The sequence below is a fragment of the Eretmochelys imbricata genome, chromosome 16, assembly GCF_965152235.1.
Source record: "Eretmochelys imbricata isolate rEreImb1 chromosome 16, rEreImb1.hap1, whole genome shotgun sequence".
Lineage (NCBI taxonomy): Eukaryota > Metazoa > Chordata > Testudines > Cheloniidae > Eretmochelys > Eretmochelys imbricata.
The window spans coordinates 13,603,186-13,626,848 of NC_135587.1; the positions used below are offsets into that span (position 1 = coordinate 13,603,186).

Consider the following 23,663-nt stretch of genomic DNA (forward strand, 5'->3'; position numbering starts at 1 on the left):
CCGTGAGTTAGGGTTTGCAGGATTGGGTCCAGAATGAGTCACACTCTTGTCATACAGGTATGAACACAGCCATGTATCTCAAGGAAAAAAAAATCCCAGGTAAACACTAGAAAATGTAATTATTAGTGTTGTCTCGTGGTTGAGCTTAATGTTAAACATTGTACCTAGCCCTACTGGGGGTATGTCTACTCTGGAACTGCAAGGTGTAATTTCCAGCTCAGGTAGACTTTCCCACACTAGCTCTGATTGAACTAGTGTACTAAACAGAGAAGTATAGCCATGGTGGTGGGAGCAGTGGGAAAGGTTAGCTGCCCCAAGTGCAGTCCCAATCCAAGACCCTAGCTATGACCATGGACAGCTGCCGCTCGTACTGCCATGGCTACACTTCTATTTTTAGTGGGTATGTCTACCCTAGATGGAAATTACACTTTCCAGCTCTCATGTAGATGTACACAGGTAGGCTTGTACTGTGTGATCACTTTCATATGACTCCATACAGATGCTGATTTGTTAGTCTGTTAATAATAAGGTAGTGCAGATATTAGATGAAACTTTCTGCATTCATACATCTTAGGAGTGAATATGAACAACCGAGGGTTCATTTAGCATATTCCAGAAATACAGTGCTGATAGCATTCTAGAGATACCCAAGTCTGTGAATCTCCAGCATAATGTACAGACTAATTCACTGGAGAGTACAATCAGTAGGAGAGATTAAGATATTTTTATGAACCTAAACGTGAATGTTACATTCACACCCTCTGCAAGGCTCATGAGAGATTTGTACACCAGAACATCATGTGAGAGCATGTGTTCATGAGTTCAACCAACATCCTAACCATTTGCGTTATGGTGAACTGACAAGATTAGTGGATGCTGTTTAATGGATTCACAGAGTCTTACTCCCAGTCAGATATTCTGGACAAAGTATTTGTCCCCAGGTACATAGAAAACAAAAGTACTTTTAAAATGCAGTTATGGTCAAGAAAGTGGCTCTGAAAAAATGGCACCTTCTTATTCAAGAGATCTGAACCCTGTGTGTTTTCAGTCAGTTCTCCCTACTGACTAAGATTTTACTATTTGTAACTTCTGTCAGCTGTGTTGGCTCTGCAGTGCTATGGGAGAGGGAGCTTGGCTCTATTTTGCTTCGTGCATCATAGGCAGAATTGTTAACGATGTTCCGACGGCAGAAATCTTCTACTGGTGATGATGTGTGAGCCAGAAAGAGCACAACTTGACTTTCAGATCCCAGGTTGAATATGCAGAGCTGACGGCTGAAGAAAAAATAAACCTGTCCTTTTTACTTGTAAACTAGATAAATTTGGTCTGGAAGCTGGTGAAAGGCAATAAACATGGAAGCTCATTATGCAATTTTTATAGGGCCTCTTTTCAGAGTACAGCCCTGCTTAAGGGAAGGGCAGTGGGTACAGAAATACAATGAGATTTATTTTGAATTCTTTCCCAGCTTCCAATGTTCTGGATAGAAACTGCCCAGTGTACCTAATTTTTACAGATGTCATAAGGCTGATCCTCCTTCACTTGAAGCCCAATGGTAATTTTAGTAGTGACTTCAAAAGGAGCATGAATGGGCCCCTCATCATTGCTAGAAAAGTGGGTGCATTGATTACAAGTCTTTCCACTATTGAAGGTAAAGAGGGTCATTCGTGTCTTGGAGCTCAAAAATTTAAAATACCTTTTTAACCATTCCCTGCATGTGGAACTGTGGGCCTGATCCACAGCCTGCTGAAGTCCGTGGGAGTCTTTCCATTGTTTTCAATGGGTTTTGGATTGGGCCCCATCTACAGTCCCCTCCCAGGAGTTAAGGTATTTTTGACATTGCAGTTAGCTGCCTTCTTGTCTGTATGGTTCATTGGCGGCACGCTCAATCCCACCTTTTGGTGAGTGCCACTGTCTACATGGTGTCACTTTACATTGCAACTAGCATTTGATTGCAATTTACTTGCATACCACTATGTTAACCTCTCCAGTCTTTATGACCAGAAATCTCCATTCTAGTTCCAGTGTTCTGGGTCTCAGAGAGTGAGCTCCTGTGTTTTATAAGATTCCTGTTTTGCAGAGTCATCAATTCACAACAATTAGGGATTTGTTCCTCTTCTCCCCCCACCCCTCATTCTCCCATATTGATACCCCTTGGGATAGTTGTGAAATCATCAGAACCATCCTAGGATAGTGCTGTAAATATGGCACTGCTCATTAGGGTTTATATTAAAGCCTCTCCACATTTGTCTTTGTTTTTTCTCTTGTGTTTCAGGGTTTACCAGGACCAATAGGTGAAGCTGGTCCAAAAGGCAGTCGAGTAAGTGAGCCATTTTTTACCTTGTTTTTCTTTCCTCTCTCCCCTGTTCTATCCCCTAGTATCTGTCGCTCCTTGTGATCAACTTTGCAACCCTAATATAAGTTTCTTATTTTTATTACATAGAGCTCATTAATTAATTGATGCATCATTAAATCCCCAATTGGTTTAAAACTGTACCAAAACCAACAGAGCAACTTCCCAGTATTGCTGTGCTGCAAAGTCAACCCTTTCAAAGTCCAAAGAATTGGAGAGGAAACAAATCCAAATCCCAAAGGATTGGTCTCCCTACAACTTTGGTCTCAGTGAGGCCTCTCTAGCTTCATCAAACACACTGGTTCAGCCACTCCAAATACTTTGAAGAGGGGTTCTTCCAGATGTAGGCTGGTCCTGAGCTTTATAAGCAGAGAAATTTGGAATTGATTTTACATCTTTATGCATCACAACAAGCCAACATCTTGAAGCCATATGCAAATGAGAACATTAATATCCCTGCATCTCAGCTTGGGTTTGCTCATCAGCTCAAGCTCTGGGGATTCCTGCTGACTGTTGAGGGATGAATTAAGAATTAAAACTGCATTTAATCACCTTTTGCTCTTCACCTACAATTAGAAATCCATAGTGATCCTCTGAGCCAATAAAAATGCTCCTCTCCTGACCATGTGGTCCTTTCTCCATGAACAGTAAATGCTACCAGCTGGTTTCCATCACTTGAAAAATTGCAAGCAATAAACAAAAGCTGACTCCATAGCTAACTTTATTCCTGTGGTAGGGAAAGGGGTGGGGGGAAGCATCAGCTGCTTAATGTACTCCGGTAGACACAGGTCTGTGATAGCACAGCTTGCTTCTCTCACTTCACTAAGTAGTAACCCTATTTCTGAATCCCCCATTTCACTAGAGTAACCAGGATCTTGCACTAGAGAATTGTGTGACTTATGGTACAGTAGGAATTCAGCGTTCATACGGGTATTTAGGGTGTTCAATCCAGGATAAGCCCCTTGAAAATTATCATTCATTTGCTACCCCTAAATGTCTGGGACTGAGATTTTGAAAGCCACCTAGGAGAACTGAACCTCTAATTTCCATTACAATTAATGGGAACTTAGTCTTGATATTTCTTAGCCCAGATATCGACCATTTTATGGCTGAAAGAGCCTGAATTGTTCACCACTTCGGGCCCTCTTCCCCCACTGCTTTTTCATAGGAAATGCGGGGAGATGTGAAGGTGGCTGCGTTGTGACTCAGGATGAGAGGACAAACAGTGGGTTAGATGGCTGGGCTCTGTCTGTGTGGTTGTATCATCCCATAGTGAAATTCTAACTAGTTGAAATACTGACGTGGTGTGGGATAGTGGTCTGATGGGCTCCCAGAGAGTCTCAGAGGCTTATTGGGATGGGTCAGGAGATTTGGGGAGTGGGAAGGAGGAGGGATGGAAGAAGTTCAGTGTCAGTGTTTGAATTTTTTTCTATGGCGACCCAAGTTTTGGGAAATCGTTGAGGTGGCTACCTGCTAAAATTCACTTCTGCTTGATGCTATGCAGTTGACAGAAAGAGTCCTGTGCAAAGGAGCAATGCACAAGGTAACATTTTGTTTTAATCACTGCGTGCAGCGAATTAAGCACAAGTCTCCAGTTACTGCAAGTGAAAGGACATATAGCATTTATGCAGCCGCTTTTGCCCAGGCAGGGGCCCAGAGCCCAGGAGAAATATTGCAGAAGTGAATATATGACTATCACTACTGAACTGAGATGCCTTTACAGTAAACTGGATTTTAATGAGGAAGAGGAGACTCTTCTGATCAAAGTTAGATCGTGGAGGAAATGTAGGCATGTAGAAGGCTGAGCCATTGTACATAGCTATTAGGAAGCTTAATGCAGACCCAGATCAGCATGCAAGGCCTGTGCAATTTCAGAGTGGGGCCTTGGTGCTCGAGGAGAGGACAAGGAGTCTGGTGAAAGGCTCGTGGAGGTATTTGGTATGGTGGGCCTGGTATTTGTAAGTGGTCTGGCTAGAATCTGCACCACAGGGTGCCCTATGGAGAGCAAGAGACAGGATTCAGCAGGAAGATGAGGGAACAGATGTTGATAAATCGAAGAGGGTGCAGACAAGAACCATGAGAACGATTAAAGGATTAGAAAACTTGCCTTACAGTGATAAATGCAAGGAGCTCAATCTGTTTACCTTAACAAGGAGCAGATTATGAGATGATTTTAATTACAGTCTATAAAGCACCTACACGGAGGACAAACAGTTAATAATGGGCTCTACAGTCTAGCCGAGAAAGGTAAAATGTGATCTCATGGCTGGAAATGGAAACTAGACAAATTCAGATAGGGAAAAAAGGTGTAAATTTTTAATCATGAGAGTAATTAACCGTTGGAACAATTTACCAAGGGTTGCGGTGGAGTCTCCATCGCTGACAATTTTTAAATCAGGACTGGATGTTTTTCTAAAAGATCTGCTCTAGGAATGATTTAGGGACAGTTCTGCAGCCTATGTTATACAGGCAGCCAGACTAGATGATCACAATGGTCTTCTGATCTTGGAATCGATGAAGGGAAGGATGAGCTTCAGGGACACTGCGGAGAGAGGAGGCAAGGAAGACCAGGTATGCGGCTGACAGGAGGAGAAACAGAATGAGAAACTCCAGGGGGACCAGGCTCTCCCACAGAGATCTCTGTTTGGCGTAGGCATGCAGTTGACCATGGTTGTAACTCTTGCTAACCTGCAACCCAGCTCCATTTCTCTCAGGTACGATCAGAGCCAGCCCAGGTAAGGTTCCGTCCAGCTGGCCTCTTCCTGCACGGAGTCCTCATGATCCCTGGTGTGAGGGTATGTGCCCTTGGACTACATCGTGGAAGCCAGCACCATGCAGTCCATGGGCATATACACTTGCCTCAAGGTTTATTTCATCACGGCTGCCATAGACCAGCGCTGGAGGACGTTCTTCTGTTCAGGCAGGATGGAATAACTGCTGAAGGGAAATGTATTTGACTTCTTGTTTCCTCTTTCCCTTAGGGGTATATTGGTCTCCCAGGATTATTTGGGCTGCCAGGGCCTGATGGAGAACGAGTGAGTATTTTGTGAGGAAAGCCCTGGCTTTCTGTCTCTAGAATATCCATCACCCAATTTCTTCGATACCTATTGCAGCCTTTTCTGGACATGACTCTGTGGTCTGCTCCCTCACTTTGCCTGCTCTTAAAAGAACAGGCAAGAATGCCTAATACTGAGACAGAGAGATGGTTACCCTCTTCAGTATGCTCCTTTCCTCATGTAGGAGATGGACCTTTGTGCAGTACATTAATGGGCAGCTCAGGAAACTGGGTTCCAAGCAAGGTGACACATTGCTATTCATAAAGTAGAGGGGAGTGTTCAGGTGGATTATATTTTTCCATTGTTGCTGTGATTTTTTTTTCTTTTGGTCCATCTCAGTGTAAGAAAAGCAAATGCTTAAGGAAAAAATCATTCCTTCAGCCTGGGACAAATGTTTTTCCAAATTGACTAGTGATTTTGAGTGCTGAACTGGAAATGCCTTCAAGGAGCCCGGTTCTCTGAAGGCAGCTGCTTGTCCCTTTCTACTGTTGGGCTCCTTTCAGGTATCTCCAGATGGGCAACCTAAAGTTGAGGCATCCAGTGTGACTGGTCACTTTTGAAAATCCCCATCCCATCACCCCATCTTTTCACTTACAGCTTCCATGCTTTCCAAACCATTGATTCTGATCTGGAAGAGTAACAGGGGACCTTCCTTTCCTTTCCTCTCTTCTCTTCTTACCCAAGCCCTTTTAAAAACAGTGCCATTTCACCCCCTTGCCAGCCACACAGTAAAGGGCCCACTCTTCCACCCCCTCCCCACCCCCCCAAACCAGATCTTCTAAGGATGAAAATTGATTTTTATTTTTGCTCAACCTGATTGGCAAATACAGACTCCAGAAACAAGAAAAGCCATTGAACATGTGTGTGCTTGCATGGGAGGGACTCTAATGCTCCGGAGTGGCTGATTTAATGCTCATAGAACTAAATAAGAAACATAAACAGAAGCTCTCTAGTGAGTGCCTTGGCTGTAGCCTTCATTTGATTCCAGGCCAGTGGCTTAATTACTGCTACTGCTAAGCATAGCCTGCTGCCCCTGGGTGTGGATGATGCTTGTCCGAACTATGGGGAGGTTATAGTTAATGGGTTAAGGTTATTTCTCTTCCCACTCTCTCTTGCTCTCACAGCTGACTGCAAATAGCCAACATCTTGATTTCTCACCAGTGCCGCAGTTATTAGCCTGTTTTTTGTTTCCCTTTGTTTTGTTTGTTTTCCCATTCAGACCTATTTTTTTTTCTGTGTGTTTTTCCTTACAGGGTATCCCTGGAGTTCCTGGGAAGAGGGGCAAGATGGGTAGGCCGGTAAAGTTTTTCCTCGTCTATTATGCAGACTTTGTTGAATGAAACTGGAAACATAATCCTTCTGCTGCCTGGTTCTTTTCTGTAACTTCTGGTGATAGCTGAATGGGGAGATCAAAGATCTCCTGATAGCTTTCTAGCTCTCTGGCTTGTACCCACCCTGTCCAGACAATGCCATATACACAAGTGCATTTTGTATAGCAACAAATTGTGTCCATGAAATGCTTTATGGAATTAATCAGCGCCATCATTTTATTGTTATGAAGGTATAATAGCTGTGGATGGAGGGGAAGTGTGAGATCTAGGTGAGAGAGAGAAGAAATATTTTCCGGAGAGTAGATGAAGCCTAGAGTTGCAAGAAGGCAGGCAGATGGCAGGCACGGCCCAGGACAAGGCTCTTGCACTACCATTGGCCAAATTGTGTAGCAGGGACAGTGGAGAAGAGTGTGAGATGACCAGGGGAAGCAGGGAAGGGAGGAAAGGTAAGACTCATGTGACTGTATCCTGCAATGAATGTGGAGCCAGATGATATTGCTTGGAAGCTCAGGGACTGGATGCATTGGTGTAATGACTCTTCCCTGTATGTGTGAGAAAGCTGGCAGCTGTGTTCTGCCCAGTCTGGAGAGCTGACACTCAGGGAGTTCCATTAGCCCATTTGCTCCTGCTTGCTTTTGGCTGTGATCTGTTGTGCATCCCTTTGTAGTGGATATGTTCCCACTTTCCCATATCTGCTCTCCAGCACTGTTATGCCATCACTTGGCTTATTCCCTTTTATGCTCTCTCCCCTGCCTGTGTTTGCCTTGCCAGGTCTGTTACGCAGTTGGCAGATGTACACGTGGTGTCATAGCCCTCTGACAATCCCTGAGAAGGCTTGTTCTTACATTCTTGTATTCAGTGCCTTGTCTTTCACCTAGTGTACGTTTCTGCTCTGTGCCCCTGTCGCTGTCATGCTTCCTTGTAAATTGTCCCTTTACCCACATGCAGAAAAATCCACTGCTCCCCTCCCTCATCCTTGCATGCGAACATGTGTTTTCTAGGAGTCCCACGCCTACCACTTGCTGCTGTTCTCACAGTAAAAGCTATGCAAACATCCTGACAATTCTTCATTCATCCCTGTTGACTATTCATCTCTTGGAGGGGGCAGGGGAGCAAGGGGTAGAAAAAAAATGGCCAAATCTTCCTATAGTTTTGTAGAATGTTAGTTACATCAAAAACCACTATGATGAATAACTGCAAAGAGTCCATTGAAACTCTGACTCACTAACCAGAATAAAATAAACAAGGCAACCGTCGTTAGGTACAGGGATCTGGTCAGGGTTTCTGGGCTCTGATGTGTTTCCACATACAGTGTGCTGTATGCTCAACACATTCCAGCTGTTTGGGAGGTTTTTTGGGGGTTTTTTGTTGTTTTTTGGTTTTGGTGATCTTCCACATGGAAGTCTTTGCCTAACGGTCACTGTTACAAACCCAATGTTCCCTGGAGGTCAGCGGGATTCTCTCTCACAAATGCGTATGTACTTAGGCTGTGATTTTCAAAGGCCATAGGAAAGTTAGGTATTCAAGCCCCACTGAACTGAGTGCCCAATTCTTAGACTCCTTGTGAAACGTCCAGCCCCATTCCCATGATGGGATATCAGGGATTTATCAGAAATCTTGAACATCCTGTTCTATTTCGGTTCTAGTGCTGCACCCTTCGCTGCAGGATCCTCAGGCCCAGATCCTCAAAAGCAGTTAGACCCCTGACTCCTATTGAAATCAGTGGGAGTTAGGTGCTTAAATTCATTGATTTCAGTGGGAGTTAGGCACCTAAATAACCTCTCAGGCTCTGAGCCTGAGTACTTTCCAGGGTTGCATTAAGGATTGATAATGATTATCTACTTCCATAACATTGTGAGACACAGGGAGGTTAAATGACTTGCCCAAGGTTACAAACAAATTGCTGGTAGAGCTGAGACTAGAACTCAGCCTGTCTGACTGCCGCTCCAGTGCCTTATCTACTAGGCCATCTGCCCTTCAGTATATCTGCATTGTCAGTGGGCCCACTTCAATTTTGTTCATTGCTTCCCTGGTCTGGTAGGTTCTCTGTAGCTGTGCTTGTACTTCTGTCTCTGTCTGTTTGAGTTGCTTGTCATTGCAGTACAGGACCTCTATAGATTAAGCACTGAAAGTTTTGTATGTTACACTGTGAGCCTCCCAGGATGATGTAAGTGTGTAAAGATTAAAAAAGACAAACTGGATATGAGTCAGGTTTTGAAACCGTTCCAGGGGAGTTGAGCTGTGCAGGGCTGTAAGGAACATGGTGAATCTGTCCTGAAAACAGCAATTCAGCTGACTCTTCCTCCTCCTACGGCACTCCTCCTACCATGCATCAGAAACACACTAGATGAGTGTACTTATAAAATGTGTGGGCAGCAAGGAGTTCCCTAGCACAGGAGAGGAGGTCTGGGGCTTTGTGCTGGGAGAGTTACTATTAAAATGCGATGTACTAGGAAGACTTTAATAACATGACTCTGTGATGTCTCGAGGACAGCTGCCTTTTGTAGGGGCAGGCTGGAGCCTGGGAACCCAAGTGGCTGTTACTAAACCTTCATCCTTTCCAATGCACTGACTAAGAGTGAGGGGGTTTTATGGTGCTCAGATGGGCAACTGGCCATGAGGTCCTGGCAAGAGAGAGAAGGGGATGAAATTGTAACTTGATTGGCACGAGAGTGGAATGCGCACAGTTTCAGATGCACAAAGGAGGGGAGAGAGTCCGAGCTAAAAGGCTTTGGCTTTATCTTTGTATGAGCGAGGGGCAAGCTGGCCATAATTCATCTTCACAAGGGAGATGTAATAGGTCAGGGTGGGGCAGGCAGCCTGTGTAATATCTTTGCGTAGAGGAGTCTATTGCTCTCCACCTTTCCCAGGGAGCAGAGCTGGTAGGAATCTCTCTCACTGTGTGGGATAGAGATGTCTCATCTTTGGAAGGAAGTCTGTGGGTTTTCAAGGAGAGTGAGAACAGTCTGAGGTTCTCTACCAAGAAAGCAAAAGAAATGCATGAGGCTCTACCTTCTATCAGGGAGAGGTAGTGGCTCATGAGAGAGTTGGCTTTTAGATTACTACAATAATCAGAGTGATTGTGACATGTGGACACTGTAGGAGTTCACTAAAATGTATCTCAAAACCTGTGCATGGCAGAGAACATTGAATTGCTATTCAAGGGGAAAATGAGTTCCATTTTCAAAAGCAGCTTTGGTACTTAAACCCCTGAGCCTCTTTGGATGTCATGCAGGAAGCCTATGCAGAAACCCATAGCTTTAAGTGAGGTTGATGAGAGGTTCTGAGAGATAGAAAATGAGTTACCTGTTTCATAGAGATGAGAAGTGAATTGCAAACTGTTTGAGGCAGATTATTAATCAGAAAGGGATGAGCATGTAAAGAAGGAGCTAAAAGTGACAGAAAGAAATAGGATCTAGTGTTTGTGATTCAAAACTGTAGACAAAGGATGTGCACTATTAATAGCAGTGATAAGAATGAAGAGCAGGGTAAGATGAGAGGAAAATGAAAAGATCTTCTGAAGAATAATGGGCAACTTCTAAGGCATAAATTGAAGCCCATTTAACGGTACCAGGTTTGTATGGGTTTGGTATGATTTACATCAGGACAATTTTAAATAATTGTAGCCTTGGTTCAAATGGCATGGATGTCACTCCCCAACTCAAAACTCTGCAATAATTCTAGCACTCATTATCCCAGGTCCATGGCTATTTGTTAGATATACGTTTGCCGGTTTGCACAATGATAGTTGACTAGGTCAAGTAATGACCTCTTGGAGTTCTCTTTTGTTTTAGTATGTGGCTAGGCCAATTCACAATCTTTAACTCTTATTAAGAATGCCTTCCTGATTTACTCATCGCCTCTCACAATGTTTGTCCCTGGTTTGTGGCCTTCCTGTTCCTGTGGTGGGCTTGGACTTGGGTGTCCTTTATAAGCAAACAGTTTACATGAATGTGAGCTTTGATTAACTGTGCATGTTCAGGTAGTCAGGTCCAGTAGGAGATAAGGAATCTAGCAACATTGAGATGGAAAAGACCTGTTGCCTTCTTCTGTCTACCTTATTCCCTAGCTGTATCATGGCTGCATATTTCCTTTTGGTGTATCCAGTGGCCTGTTAGACACCTTGTAACGATCTCAAATGGTGGAGTCTTTGTCACCTTTCTTGAGAGACCACAGTCTAACAGGATCTTGGATTCTGCAGGGGCTGGCCTTTCACTCATGAAGGGCACAAGCTGAATTTTTTGACTTACTTACTTTATTTATTTTGACACAGATAATGGAGGGCAGGAAACAAATCCCTATGAAGTGATGGGTTAAACAAGTGTGCAAGTGAATGTTATAGGAGAGATTTTTCTACTGACAAATCCGTTCCAAAGGTTCCAAGTTCGGTTCGGAGAATTGGTGAACAGTTAATGGATTTGTCTGAAGTTTATTTTGATGTAGCCAAACATTTGAATTGCTCTCCCACTCTGCGACCCCGTTGCAGTTGCTGTTCCTTGTTGGCATGGCAGATGTGCTAGGTGCTGTACAAATGTAATGAAAGAACAATCCCTGCTCCAAGGAGCTCACATATGAGAAGACTCAGTCACTGGATGAGACAAATTATTGTGATTGGGAGGCCAAGGTAAGAGTAAAGAGAGAACATTATCTGTACGATACACAGAGGTCTCAGCTCCCTGCCTGCCTAGACATGCTCATCTGGTAATGTTTTGTAGAAGTTTTTCCTCATCCCTATTATTTTCTTTGCTCTTCTGTAGCTTGTGTATTTGGCAAGTGATAAGCAGCTGTGTTCTGCCAGCTGTTAACAGATTGCATGTTGGGAGAGTACTTGTAATCCAATATGCCAACTAACCTTCAAAGAGGGAGACTTATCAACAGTGCAGCCCTGTCATCCCACTTACAAAACCTTTGGCAAGTTCCAGCGTGTTGGCCAAAGTGCTGCTCCCAGTGGATAATTGGACAGGTGGCTTGGATTATACAACTACCATGTACAAAAAAGGGAATCAAACCAAATCTTCATGGTCTGTTAGAATGGTGCCATGTACCCTAAGGATGAGCATTGGTGGGAGCCTGTCAGCACAAGCTATGGGGAAACAGCACAGTCCAGTGGCTGGGATACTGGACTGGAAGTCAGGAGATGTGGGTTCTAATCCAGTCTCTGATGTGTTGTGTGACCTTGGGAAAGTCACTTTTCCCCTGTGTGGCTGAGTTTCCCTGTGTGTGAAATGGGGATAATTATATCTCCTTTCCTTTGTAAAGTGCTTTGAGATCAGTGGGTGGAAAATGGTATGTAGGTGCTAAGTATTATTCTATTAAGATATAGTGCATACGTACAAGCTGCCAGTTCTCCAGCAATCCCATGGAAGTGGCCTCCGAGTGCCACATTTTGGCAAGCTGCAGAATTTGGCATCCGTTTTGCATGAGCTGACCACAGTTTAGGTCTGCCGGCTGGCCAACTCTCCGCTTGTAACCTGATGGTGCCCTTCTTGCCTGGGTGTTTTTCATGTCTGCTGTGTTTATAATTCAGTACAAAGAAAGTTAATATTTTAATTGTCTACAGTAAGCATCATGGCACGGTGGATTTTTTTTTCTCCCGCCCCCTTAGGTCAGGAGGAAGCAATGCGTCAACTGTGGGCCCAAGCATTCACCACTTCCTGCTGACCACCTAATAACCGGTGTCATCTGCATCCCTTCCTAAATGGAAAGATGTTGCTGTGTTTGACACACCAGATAATGAGAAGCAGGACATCTCAGGCTCCTTTTTTGTTAGGAAGGGTTAGTTTTACAGCACAAGGAGGAGGAAAGTTGGCAGGTCTGAGTACTGAGTGGTGAACATAAGTGGACACAGTCATGCCAAGTTACACAGTCTCTCCTGTTGCCCAAACAAAGAGTGGTGGGACACTTCTCACCATGTGTCTGGAAAGGCGGAGAATGACTATGAAAATAAATATAATTCATCCCAGTGAAGACTAGGGCCTGAACCAACCTCTCTTCCCCACTTGGGTCTGTACTCCTCTGCAGCCGGGTCCAAACACCATGGCTCTTCCCTGTCTTCAGAATGAGATCCGTGCAAGCCCTAACTTTGGGAAGGTTTGGATCTAGACTCTGTAGCTAGGCCATCTGTGTTTTAGCACCCTAATAAATCGTGAGGTCATAACGGCTCTGACGTTGTACCGGCAGACTCCATTCAGTGGAGCTCCATTTGGGTGCCCGTGGGAGTCTGGCCATGTGGAACTTCTTGCAGGATCCTAAGAACCTGCTGCTGCCCACATTGAAATGAATGGGGATTTTTGCCATTGACCTTACTGGCATCAGTATCAGGCCCAAAGCACTCACATATAAAGTGTGTGAACATAATGGTTCCCATTGACCGAGGGTTTCAGCCCACATGTCTGTTCCATTATCCCATCGCTGCAATCTGGTTAGCAACAGAGACCCAGGGAGGGAGTGGGGAGAAAAGAAATAAAATTAAAAAAAAACAAAAAACTCAAACTCTACTTTTAAAAAATATTTTGTTAAAAAATAATAAAGAACTGTTTTAAATACTTACAGGCTTAAGCTCTGCAGATTTCCAGCTGGCTGTAGAGTGTTTTATTATGTTGATCCAGCAGCTATTGCTTTCAAAATAAAAAGTGAGAGGAATGGAAACATACTTTTTTAAGAAATGCAAAAGCAGTTTGAGATCCCAAATGATAGAATAAGGTATATTCTAAACCCCCAAATCTTTGCTCATCAGCTCTTCCTCCCCCATTCTCCTGCCAAGCCTCAAGTCTGGAACTGGGTATTCACCTTAAAGAGTTGGTTAAATAGCTCAACCTTTGAACCATCGTTGCATAACCTAGGAAGTCATTTAAACACAGTCTGTAGCCCTCAGTCTTGCATCCATGGATCCTTTCTCTCAGATAGCGACCAGTTGAAGTCAATGGGATTCTGCACAGAGTGAAGGTCAATGCTCTGGTGTACACTTAAAACTTGGGTTGACCTAGCTGCATCACTTAGGCTGTGAAAAACTTCATGCTATGTGTGATGTAGTTAGATCGACCTACCCCACTCTGCAGACGCAGCTAGGTCAACGGACGAGTTCTCCCATTGACCTAGCTACCACCTGTTGAGGGGGCGGATTTATTACAGCCACAGGGAAAAAGAAACCTTCCATTGCTGTAGCAAGTGTCTACGCTACAGTAGGGTAGCTGCAGCTGTCCTATTGTAGCTCTTGTAATGTAGACCTAGCCTATGCATACAGGTAACTTTGCAGGATTACCGCTATGGTTTGTCCAGATGATGTGGCTAGTGGGAGGAGAAAAAGTGTTCTACAACTGACCCTAAAAATTTGTGCCTTCACCCACTGAGACCTTGTCTACATTTGCCCTTTTTGGAGCAGTCTTGCACCATTCCAGTGGTACTAACAGTGATGGTAACTGTAATGTAGACCGGCTGTTGGTGTCCACCAGCAATTTTAACACCGTGTCATCTAGACCGTCTCTGAGCAGTGGTAAAACCAGTGGTGTCCTGTACTACCCTGAACTTGGGTGCATTTAGGATCCAGTGTCATAGCTCCACCCTGTCTTCAGAGTGGGCCAACCTAAAACTGCCTAATCTGTGCAAGCCCAGACTTTGGGAAGGTTTGGATCTAATCTCTGCAGCTCAGGTTGTCTCTGCTTTAAGCAGCCTAATAAACAGCAGTGTCACTAAGAGCCTGATGCTGCAGGGCCTTTGGCTTTGGCAGACCCCCTGCTGACTTCAGTGGGGCTCCTTTTGGGTGGTGGGGGGTCTGCCCATGTGGAACTTCTTGCACGACTGGGGCTAGCTGCCGTTGGTGCAATGCTGGAAGGCTTCCCCAAGAGGCTTTAGTATGTAGACAGTTCCAGAAACATATTCGCTAGGACATGGTTTCTAACCCCTATGTAAAGTGGTTTGATGCAAGTGCAAAGTTATGCTACAACCTAGCTTGGCCTCCTTTTTGTGCTTTAGCTGCCTCTGTGGTTAAACAAGATTGCTTGCCCTGTTTCAATGAGACCTAGAGCAGAGCATTTTCCTGACTGGGAGGACAGTCTCAGATCTGAGCCCCCGGGCCTAGCTAGCAAGCTCTGAAGGACGACATGATTTTCAAATATTTTGTTTTGAATAAGTGTGGTACAACACCTAACACAGTGGGGCACCAGTCCCTCACCCTGGGTCTCCCAAGCCCAGCAGGGTCAGGCTGCTTCAGGAACTGTATACAATAGAAAGCTTTTGGGGAACACAAAGGGGTTTCAGGAATTGGTGGTCATGATTTGTGCTACTGGCCTTTCAGGAGCTGTTGTCTATTGGAGGTAAATCAAACGAGGTCCTGAACACTTTGTAATCAATCAAACTCCTACTGCAGTTTGGGGAGGAGCAGGGGGTGTTACCTCTTTAATGTCATTTTGCTTGTTGGCCAGATAAGTCTCTCTTTTAAAAGTAATTGCTTTTGTTACTGGTGGTAGCACTTTAGATGGTTCAGATGGGACATATTTCAAAAACAGAATTTACTTTTCACTGCTTCTCTGGTTTCTTTACTTTCTCCTTCTGCCTCAACTTGGACAGTAAAATTGGGCTGTTAATTGTCACTTCTCTCTGGGCCTGTTTCACCATCATGACACACTGGTATCAGTCTGAAGTGACACACTGGTCTCTTTCTAGTTAGTTTCACTTTCCACTTTTTCAAATAATGTGTTTGGGTTTCCTATATCCATCTAGCTAGGTACTTACATGGCTTCTATCACTCTGATTTCTGATGTCTCGCAAGCATGTATTATGTGTTCCCTGAACACTCCTGTGAGGTAGGAAAGAATTATTATGCCTAGAATCTCTTTTAATTCAGGGGGAACTGAGGCACTAAGAGATTAAGTGATTTACCCAAGGTCATCTGGGGAGTTCCTGGCAGAACTGGGAACTCAGAACCCAAATCTCTTGGGTACCAGTCTGATGCCTTTAGCATAAAACTGTCCATCCTTCCTGCAGGTAAATGTTTACTCATTGATCAAACGAAAACCTGAATTGATTTAAATTTAAATTTTAAAAAAAAAAAGTAAAAACATTCTTGCAAATTTAAAAGTTTTTTTTTCAAAAATGTAAAATTTGGGTCTAGAAATGTTCCTTAAGGAGAAAACAGCATGATTTGGATACCTTGGTTGATAACGGATTAGGATGCTTGAAAGAAAAGTTGCAGAGGAAAAAAAGGTAAGTAAGGTCTCTATAGTGCTCATCACCCTAGGGTCTAAGCTGTCGATTAGGGCACCAACAAAGTGAAAAAAGTCCTATGCAGCAAAACATGGAGCAAAAGGAGTGAAGAATCAAAGAGGCCAGAACTGCAAAGAAGCCCAAGTGAACGTCAATGGAATTTCAGTCCTCCAGTTGAGGGGCTTGATCCAAACCCTATTTAAGTCAATGGGAGTCTTTCCAATGGCTCCCATGTGTCTCACAGTTGGAGATCTGTCTAGGTACATAAGAGGATGATGTGAAATCTTTGTGAGAGAGCATGAAATGTGGAAGAGTAAGGTTATGTGTCCATCTCACAATGGCCGTCTCTGAGGAGCAAAGGGGCAGAATTGTAGCAGTACCGCCCATCTGTTACAGGGCTCCAGGAAGGAGATGGTGGTTTGGGTGAGAGGAAGTTGCTATGGTTTTAGATCTGGAAGCAGGACAGGTGAAGGCTCTTGTCCTTCCTGAAGAGTCAAAAGCATGAATGAACACAGCCGGGGAGCCTGGAGATTGTACAGTGTTAAGGGTCTGCGTGCGGGGACTTCTCTTAGCTCTTCTGCCTCTAAAACCTGCACTTGGACATACCTGTCAGCCCCTTTGCTCACCGGTAGAGAGGCTCATGCCTGTTCTATTCACAAAGGATGTTGTCAGAGATCAACGCTGCCAGCGTAAGTTCCATTCGTTTATTTTATTATCCCACTTTTTCTATGCATGCCTTCCCCTTCTTTTTGTTTAAACTGTTTGACTTACAAACTCCATCCTTCAGGGAGACTTTCTGGGCAGCAGCTCACCTGGCTGAAGCCAACTGGCAAACATAGCTTTTTGCAGACCAAGGCTGGAGGGCTGGGTGCTTTGGGCAGCTTTACCTTCAGCCAACAGGAAAATAAAATCCTATTTTTGGAGAAGGATTCTATCGGCCTGAAGACCTGCCAGGATTCTTTGAAGCAGCAGCCACCAGATTGCTTCCCTTACTCCAGCAGAGAAGGAGTTTTAAATAAAATCAGATGTTCTCTTTCTCTTTTTCACCTCTGAAAAAGTCTAGGGGAGGTATAAGATTCAAAGCATCTTACCATTCTCCTCTATTTCTTGAGGATCATTGATCTCCGTGATGAGGTTGAGAGCTCTGTTTTTCTTTCTGTCTGTCTGTCTTTCTAGAGCCTCTCTGACAACCATAGCAAAAAGGCCTGGTTTCTCCTTGTGTCCCTTTAAGCAGTGAAAGGAGAGGACCTGGTCTTGAGCACCATTTTAACAGGCACCATGATATAAACAGGGAAAGGGGAAAATAGTGTTTGTGTTCATCTATCTGTCTGAGCCTGACCATCCTCACCAGAACTCTCATTAAGCTGGGCACAGGATGATATGCCTTTTGCAGAGGGGAAGGCTGATCTGATCCAGTGGTTATCCTAGGATGTTGAAGACCTGGGCTCCATTCCCAATCGTGCCACAGCCTTCCTGGGTGGCCTGGTGCAAATCATTTACCCTCTTGGGGCTCAGTTACTTCTCTGTAAAATGGAGAGAATAGCAGGGCCCTGCCTCACCAGGGTGTTGTGAGGTGCTCACATATGAGCACCATATAATGGGGGCCATAGATATACTGAAGACCATTTCCTTAGGGCAATACCCTCTCCTGCTTGTATATGCTGTTTTTGAACGCCACTTCGGCTTGCTTCTTTCAGGGAGTTTCTCTCTGACAATGTGAAATCCATTCAGCTTTTTTTAATATTTCCCAGCTGCTAACTAGAGCCAAAAGTTTGGTCATACCTGACTTCAGCAGTCCATAGAGGAGCCCCATTGGCTCTTCTCCAGCAAAACTTGTCACTCACGTGTTTTCCTCTTAGCTCTGTTGCCTTTGTTGCCTCCATCCAGTTCCCCACTTTGGATCCTATAGCTGGCAGGATGAATATCTATATATTTTTCAGTGTGGTGTTTCTCTGTTCAATCCCAGTCCTTGAGCATACTTTCCACAGGCTATGCTGCTCAGGAAGCAAACTGCAGCGTGCTTGCAACACGCTCACAATCCTAAATGGTAGGATTTTCATCAACGAAAGTTATACATTTCTTTACTATCCTGTGGGGCAGGATTTTAATTATATTAGACTGGTTAGTCATTTTCACAGATCTCTTGTTGTTGGCCCCACCCTGTATTTGCTTATCAGCAAGGCTGTGAAAGAAGCGTTTTCTGCCTCTCCCACGTCTCTAATGTGGTATATCATGCTAGTGGAATAGAGCAGAAGTGAGTCAATGCAGTACTCCTTGAGGACACTAGAGGGAGGTAGTAGGAAGAATCTGGGGAAGAACAAGGAGCAGATAGAGTAACAAAATCTTCCTCTAATCCCAGTGGCTGCTTGCTTGCAGCATTCTGGCCAATTTGTGGCATTACCAATGTTGTGGAACATGACTGCCTTGCAGGATCAAACAAGAGGCGATTGGCTGCGCGTTGGGGACGGCCAAGTTGGGAAATAGCCATAGGTATGTGTGGGAGGTAATGCAATTCCCTGAGTTAAAAAGCAGAGTACTGCAGTAATCCACAACAGGGGTCCAAAGCAGTGCTGCTCACCCCTTTAAAAATACTGCAGTATTTGGTAAGCATCTGAAACACTGTGGCATTACTATTGAAAGCTCTCATGCACTGGACCATTGCTGTTAGAATATTTCATAGTTTGGATCTTATCTTTGTAGAGAGACAGGCTTTGGGACCATCTCCCGTCTTTTTCATGGTTGCATGCAATTCCTACATCTGTTGCATGTATGGAAAATTAGTACCTATGACACTGTGCTTAAGTTCCTTCTGAGGCTGGGTTGCCCCTGTTCCCGCAGGATTCATTTTACATGTTTAGGTCCAAAGACATGCACCTGGGAACCACATGCTGCCATTAACACCTGGGATTTGGGAGGGCTTAGGCCAGTTGTTCTCAACCGGGGGTATGTGTACCCCCAAGGGTACACAGAGGTCTTCCAGTGGGTACATCAACTCATCTAGATATTTGTCTAATTTTACAACAGACTACATAAAAAGCACGAACAAAGTCAGTACAAATTAAAATTTCCTACAGACAATGACTTGTTTATACTGCTCTATATGCTATATGCTGATGTAAGTACAATATTTATTTTCCAATTGATTTATAATTATATGGCAAAAATGAGAAAGCAGCAATTTTTCAGTAATAGTGTGCTGTGACACTTTTTTGTATTTTTTGTCTGATTTTTGTAAGCAAGTAGCTCTTAAGAGAGGTGAAACGCAAGACAAATCTGACTCCTGAAAGGGGTACGGTAGTCTGGAAAGGTTGAGCACTATTGGCATAGGCTGCATAATTTAGGCAAAGGGGAGACCAGGCCAAGGGTAGTGAGTGTTGTCTTGAACCTACTATTCTAGCTGTTAATGTTGATATCCCTGTTTTGTGTTTCAGTTCTTAGTTTATTGGCATTTTGGCCCTATTTTCCCCCAGGCTGGGGAAGGGCAGAATAACAAAGGGGCTTTAATCTTTACCGAACTCTCTGGACACCAATGTGATACTTACTACCCAACAGCCCCGTTCTGTCTTTTTACCGTATATGGTCCCCATCACCACAGTATTTGAGCACCTCACACTCTTTAACACATTGATCCTCACAGCAAGGGAGGGTTGTAGTGTTATCCCATTGTACAGGTGGGGTACTGAGGTCCAAAGAGACTAAGTGCTTGTCAAAGTTACACTGCTATAAATTAAGATGTAAATTGAAATTATATGGGTATAACTCCCCATGTGGACACTCTCTTGTGCCTTTTTCTGGTTTATTTTATCTTGTTCTGGAAGGGGCATAAACTAAACCAAAAAAAAAAAAAAAAAGATTGTCCACAAAATACTCAGACCAATACAGCTGTATATATCAAATCAGTTTAATGATACCAGTATAATTGTTAATAATTCCCTGTATAGACAAGCCTTTAGTGAGTTGCTCAAGGTCACACAGGATGTCTGTGGTTGGCAAGGACTTGAACCTAGAGTTGACCAAGTCCCAGACGAGCACCCTAACCACTGAGCCATCCTTCCTCTTGTTGCCCAGGGGTCATTTTGAGAACTACTGCTGTAGTGCTTTTCTCTTGGGGCATGTCTACATTGCAGTTGGGAGGTGTGATTGCAGCTCATGTAGATCAAAGATAGCTCGAGTAACAGTAGCAGCAAAGCCATGGGGCAGCATGGGCTAGCCCTGCTCATGCAGGATCCTGGGTACATGCTTGAGCAGCTGATGCCGATGCTGCCGTGGCTTCACTACTATTGTTACTCAAGCTAGCTCTGATCTAGCTAGCTAACTGATCTAGCTAACTCTGGTACGTCTACACATGCTGCAATCACACCTCCCGGTTGCAGTGTAGACATACCATCAGAAGTCAGAGTGCTGTTACTAGAGTGTGGAGAGTTATCACTATGGAATATGCAGCAGTGTAGCTACAGTGTCATTTCTATGAGCATTCTTATCATCCTTCACTATTTGTAAAATTGTAAACAAAAGAATATTCAAAGGCAATATCATTTTATTGATCAAGCAACGAGTTTTCCCTGTTTTAGCCTTATTGGTTCAGCATGTAGCAGAGTTTTGGTTTTTCCTGTTTTTTGCTTTTTTTAAGAATGCCCTTTATTTATTTATTGTGTCTGCAGACATCAGAAAGCTGCTTCCAGCAGGCATTCACCACAGCTTCTTGGCCAGGCCTGTGTGCAGGCTTAGGAGACACAGTGCCTAGTTGGAAAGGCGCACAACTTTCCCTTTTGCAATGATTCCCGTAAAATCTGAAACCTGACCCCAACCAAGTTTTTACACCCTCACTAGCATGAGCTGAACGCTGCAGATGACTGGTACAGCAGAGGGGGAAATCTTGGCTCCACTGAAGTCAATGACAAAACTCCCATTGACTTAATTGGGGGCAGAATTTGATCCCTGGGTGTTAACTGCTCCAGTCTCTGGTGCAAACCCTTGGAAGATAAGTGAATCTCTGGTGATGTCTTATTTTCAGGCTTCTCTGCATTTTTTGCTATTGGTGTGCTACTATTCGAGTCTCACTCATGTCAGTTTCACTGATGGAGTTTCCAAATGGCATGCTGCTATTGGCCATCATATTTTGCTTTCTTCAGATTCATCTTTCCAAAGAAGCCTCTGTCCGTAGCATTCAATGGAGCTGGTCGGGTGCAGCTGTGCAGAGTGCCAGCAATTAAACTACCAAAAATCTTTGGGGCGAGAGAGAGGGTGTGAGAGAGAGAAAGCGAGACACTGCTTGGAAAGGACTGCTATGCCATCATGTTCTGGCTTCCAAGGATCTTACCAAAGCCCATTTTTTATTCTCTTAGTGTCTGCCAGTCTTGTGTCAGATAAAATGAGCTGAACCAGCATTCTGAGCCTGACTTTCACTTTCTTCAAAGCTCTTCCCGTCCCCGATCTGTTTCTCTCTGAGACAAACCAGCAGTGGAATGTGTACACAAAGAGGTTCCTCTCTGCTGAACCGGAGGGAATCTTGCTCTCTCTCCCTCCCTCTCCCGCCCCATGCTGTCATCTAGCAGTCCACAGAACACAATAATATCACCCACTGCATAGCAGACTCCCAGTCAGACTTCGTCTGTTGGAGCCAGATAGGTGGATTAAGGGAGCTCTATGGTGACTTCTTATTTGAAAGCCTCCTCACAGCGTGTGTGTCTGTCTGTCTAGGTTCTCCATATTGGCGTCCATTACCATAGTATCTGTGCATGCGGCAGGGGACGGTTGTTTTGAATAACTTGATCCTTTCTGCTTAAGCCCTAGATATAATCACAAAATCAAGGGGCCAGATGCTCCATTAGGCTCTTGCCTGAGTGGCACTAAGAGTCTCACTGTGGAGAACTCCCTTAGCAGAGGGGATCTCTCTGTTGGCATAAAGCTGGTGGACCTGGCTCCTGCACCAGCTGCCTCTGCCCTGCCCCATTGCAAAAGGTGTACCAGAGGAGGAAAGGAGTGGGGCAGGTAGGAGGCATGGCAAAACTCTGCTGTATTAATCCTCCAATTGTCTTGTAGGAGTTTTACACCATTGGTGTAATTTAGAGCAGCCCATAGGCTACTCTAACTTGATCCAGCACCAAATCAGTGAGCTGCAGTTGGCTCCCTGACACACCTCACATACCCCTGTGCTGAGTGGAGCTCAAAACTAGAGAAGAGTCCAGCCAAAAATCATCTTAAACACAACTTCTTTCTCCTTGAAGACACACTTGTGCTTGATGTAGTGACTACTGCGTACCCCTATACTTGAGCCCTCATTGGCAGGGAGAGGCAGACCAAAAAAGGAAAAGAAAAGTTAGTTCTTATTGCTCTGATGATGGACTTTGGCTCTTCTATTGTGAAACTGATCTTATACCAAAAGCATTTGGTGTTTATGGAAGTAAAGAGTCAATCTGTGCATAGGTCTGGTTTGTGCTTAAAATTTAAGTCGACATAGCTACAGTGCTTACGGGTGTGAAAAATCCAGAGTGCTGTGTGCCGTAGCTGTGCTGCCCTAACCCCCGGTGTATATGCAGCTTGGTCGATGGAAGAATTCTTTCCAGCTACCGTCACTCAGACAGGAGGTGTTCCTACAGTGACAGGAAAACCCCTTCTGTCACAGTAGGCTACTTCTACACTATGGGGTTAGGGCAGCATAGCTATGGTGCCATAGCTATGGCACTATATTCCCCATTACATAGACATAACCATAGTCTGTGCTGTGTGACACACACAACTCTGGGCAGCTCATTGGTTTGTAACGCCAGTGTAACTTAGAGCCATTTACTGCTCTTGCTGGAGAAAGGGTTATGAATAAATTCTAGCCTCTGAGGGCAAGACATACTATCGGCAGTTCAGTTCAGTGAAGGCAGACAGACAGTGGCTTGCAAGCCACAAGTGGTTCTTTAACATGTCTCCTATGGCTCTCTGCAGCTCCTGATATTAAAACACTGTGGGATTTAATTATTAACCAGTCTAAGTTATTAACCAATCAGGATGCTTTTACTGTTGTTGTTGTTGTTCAATTAAGTTAACAACTTGCACTAAGTTATTAACTTCCTTGCTGTGAGAATTATATAATATAAACAAAATATTTCCCGTCATACTGTTTAAATAGGAATAGTACTGTAGTAAATGAAACTGAATTCACACTACTGTGGCTCCATTGAGGTCTGAGTATCCTTGAGTTAGGTATTTGCAGAATGGGCTGTGTGGACAAGACATTAAGGCTGTCTTAAGATGGAGAAAGCAAGTAATACTGAAAATATTATTGTGTAAACTGATGCAGGGGGTCTTCGCTATGAAAGTTCTGTTCATCTTGGTCCCTGCATTTCAGAAAGAACCTGGCAGGGACGGGCAGCTGACTGGAGTTGAAGTGTACCATGGGTGGGGACAGGAGGGATTCTGTGAATGGAGAGATTTAAAAGTTTGAAAAAGAGAGGTGAATATTAGGAGATATGCAGAATATCAGAGTGAAGATGTCCGTGTTAAGGGTAAGGCACTGGACTAGGATTCGGAAGGGCTGGGTTCAATTCCTGGCTCAGCCACAGACTAACCATGTGACCATGGGCAAATTACTTATCCCTCTGTGCCTGAGTTCATAGAATCATAGAATATCAGGGTTGGAAGGGACCCCAGAAGGTCATCTAGTCCAACCCCCTGCTCGAAGCAGGACCAATTCCCAGTTAAATCATCCCAGCCAGGGCTTTGTCAAGCCTGACC

At 44.3% G+C, this 23,663-nt stretch overlaps 1 protein-coding gene across 1 annotated transcript in view; it reads left to right on the forward strand.

Moving 5' to 3' along the window:
* The window catches only part of COL27A1 (collagen type XXVII alpha 1 chain), a 244,484-nt gene that overhangs the window by 82,634 nt on the left and 138,187 nt on the right, over positions 1 to 23,663 (forward strand). The window contains exons 10-12 of the mRNA XM_077836249.1: positions 2,273 to 2,317; positions 5,332 to 5,385; positions 6,660 to 6,704. Coding sequence (XP_077692375.1) covers positions 2,273 to 2,317; positions 5,332 to 5,385; positions 6,660 to 6,704 — 144 coding nt within the window. The remainder of the gene's footprint in view (positions 1 to 2,272; positions 2,318 to 5,331; positions 5,386 to 6,659; positions 6,705 to 23,663) is intronic.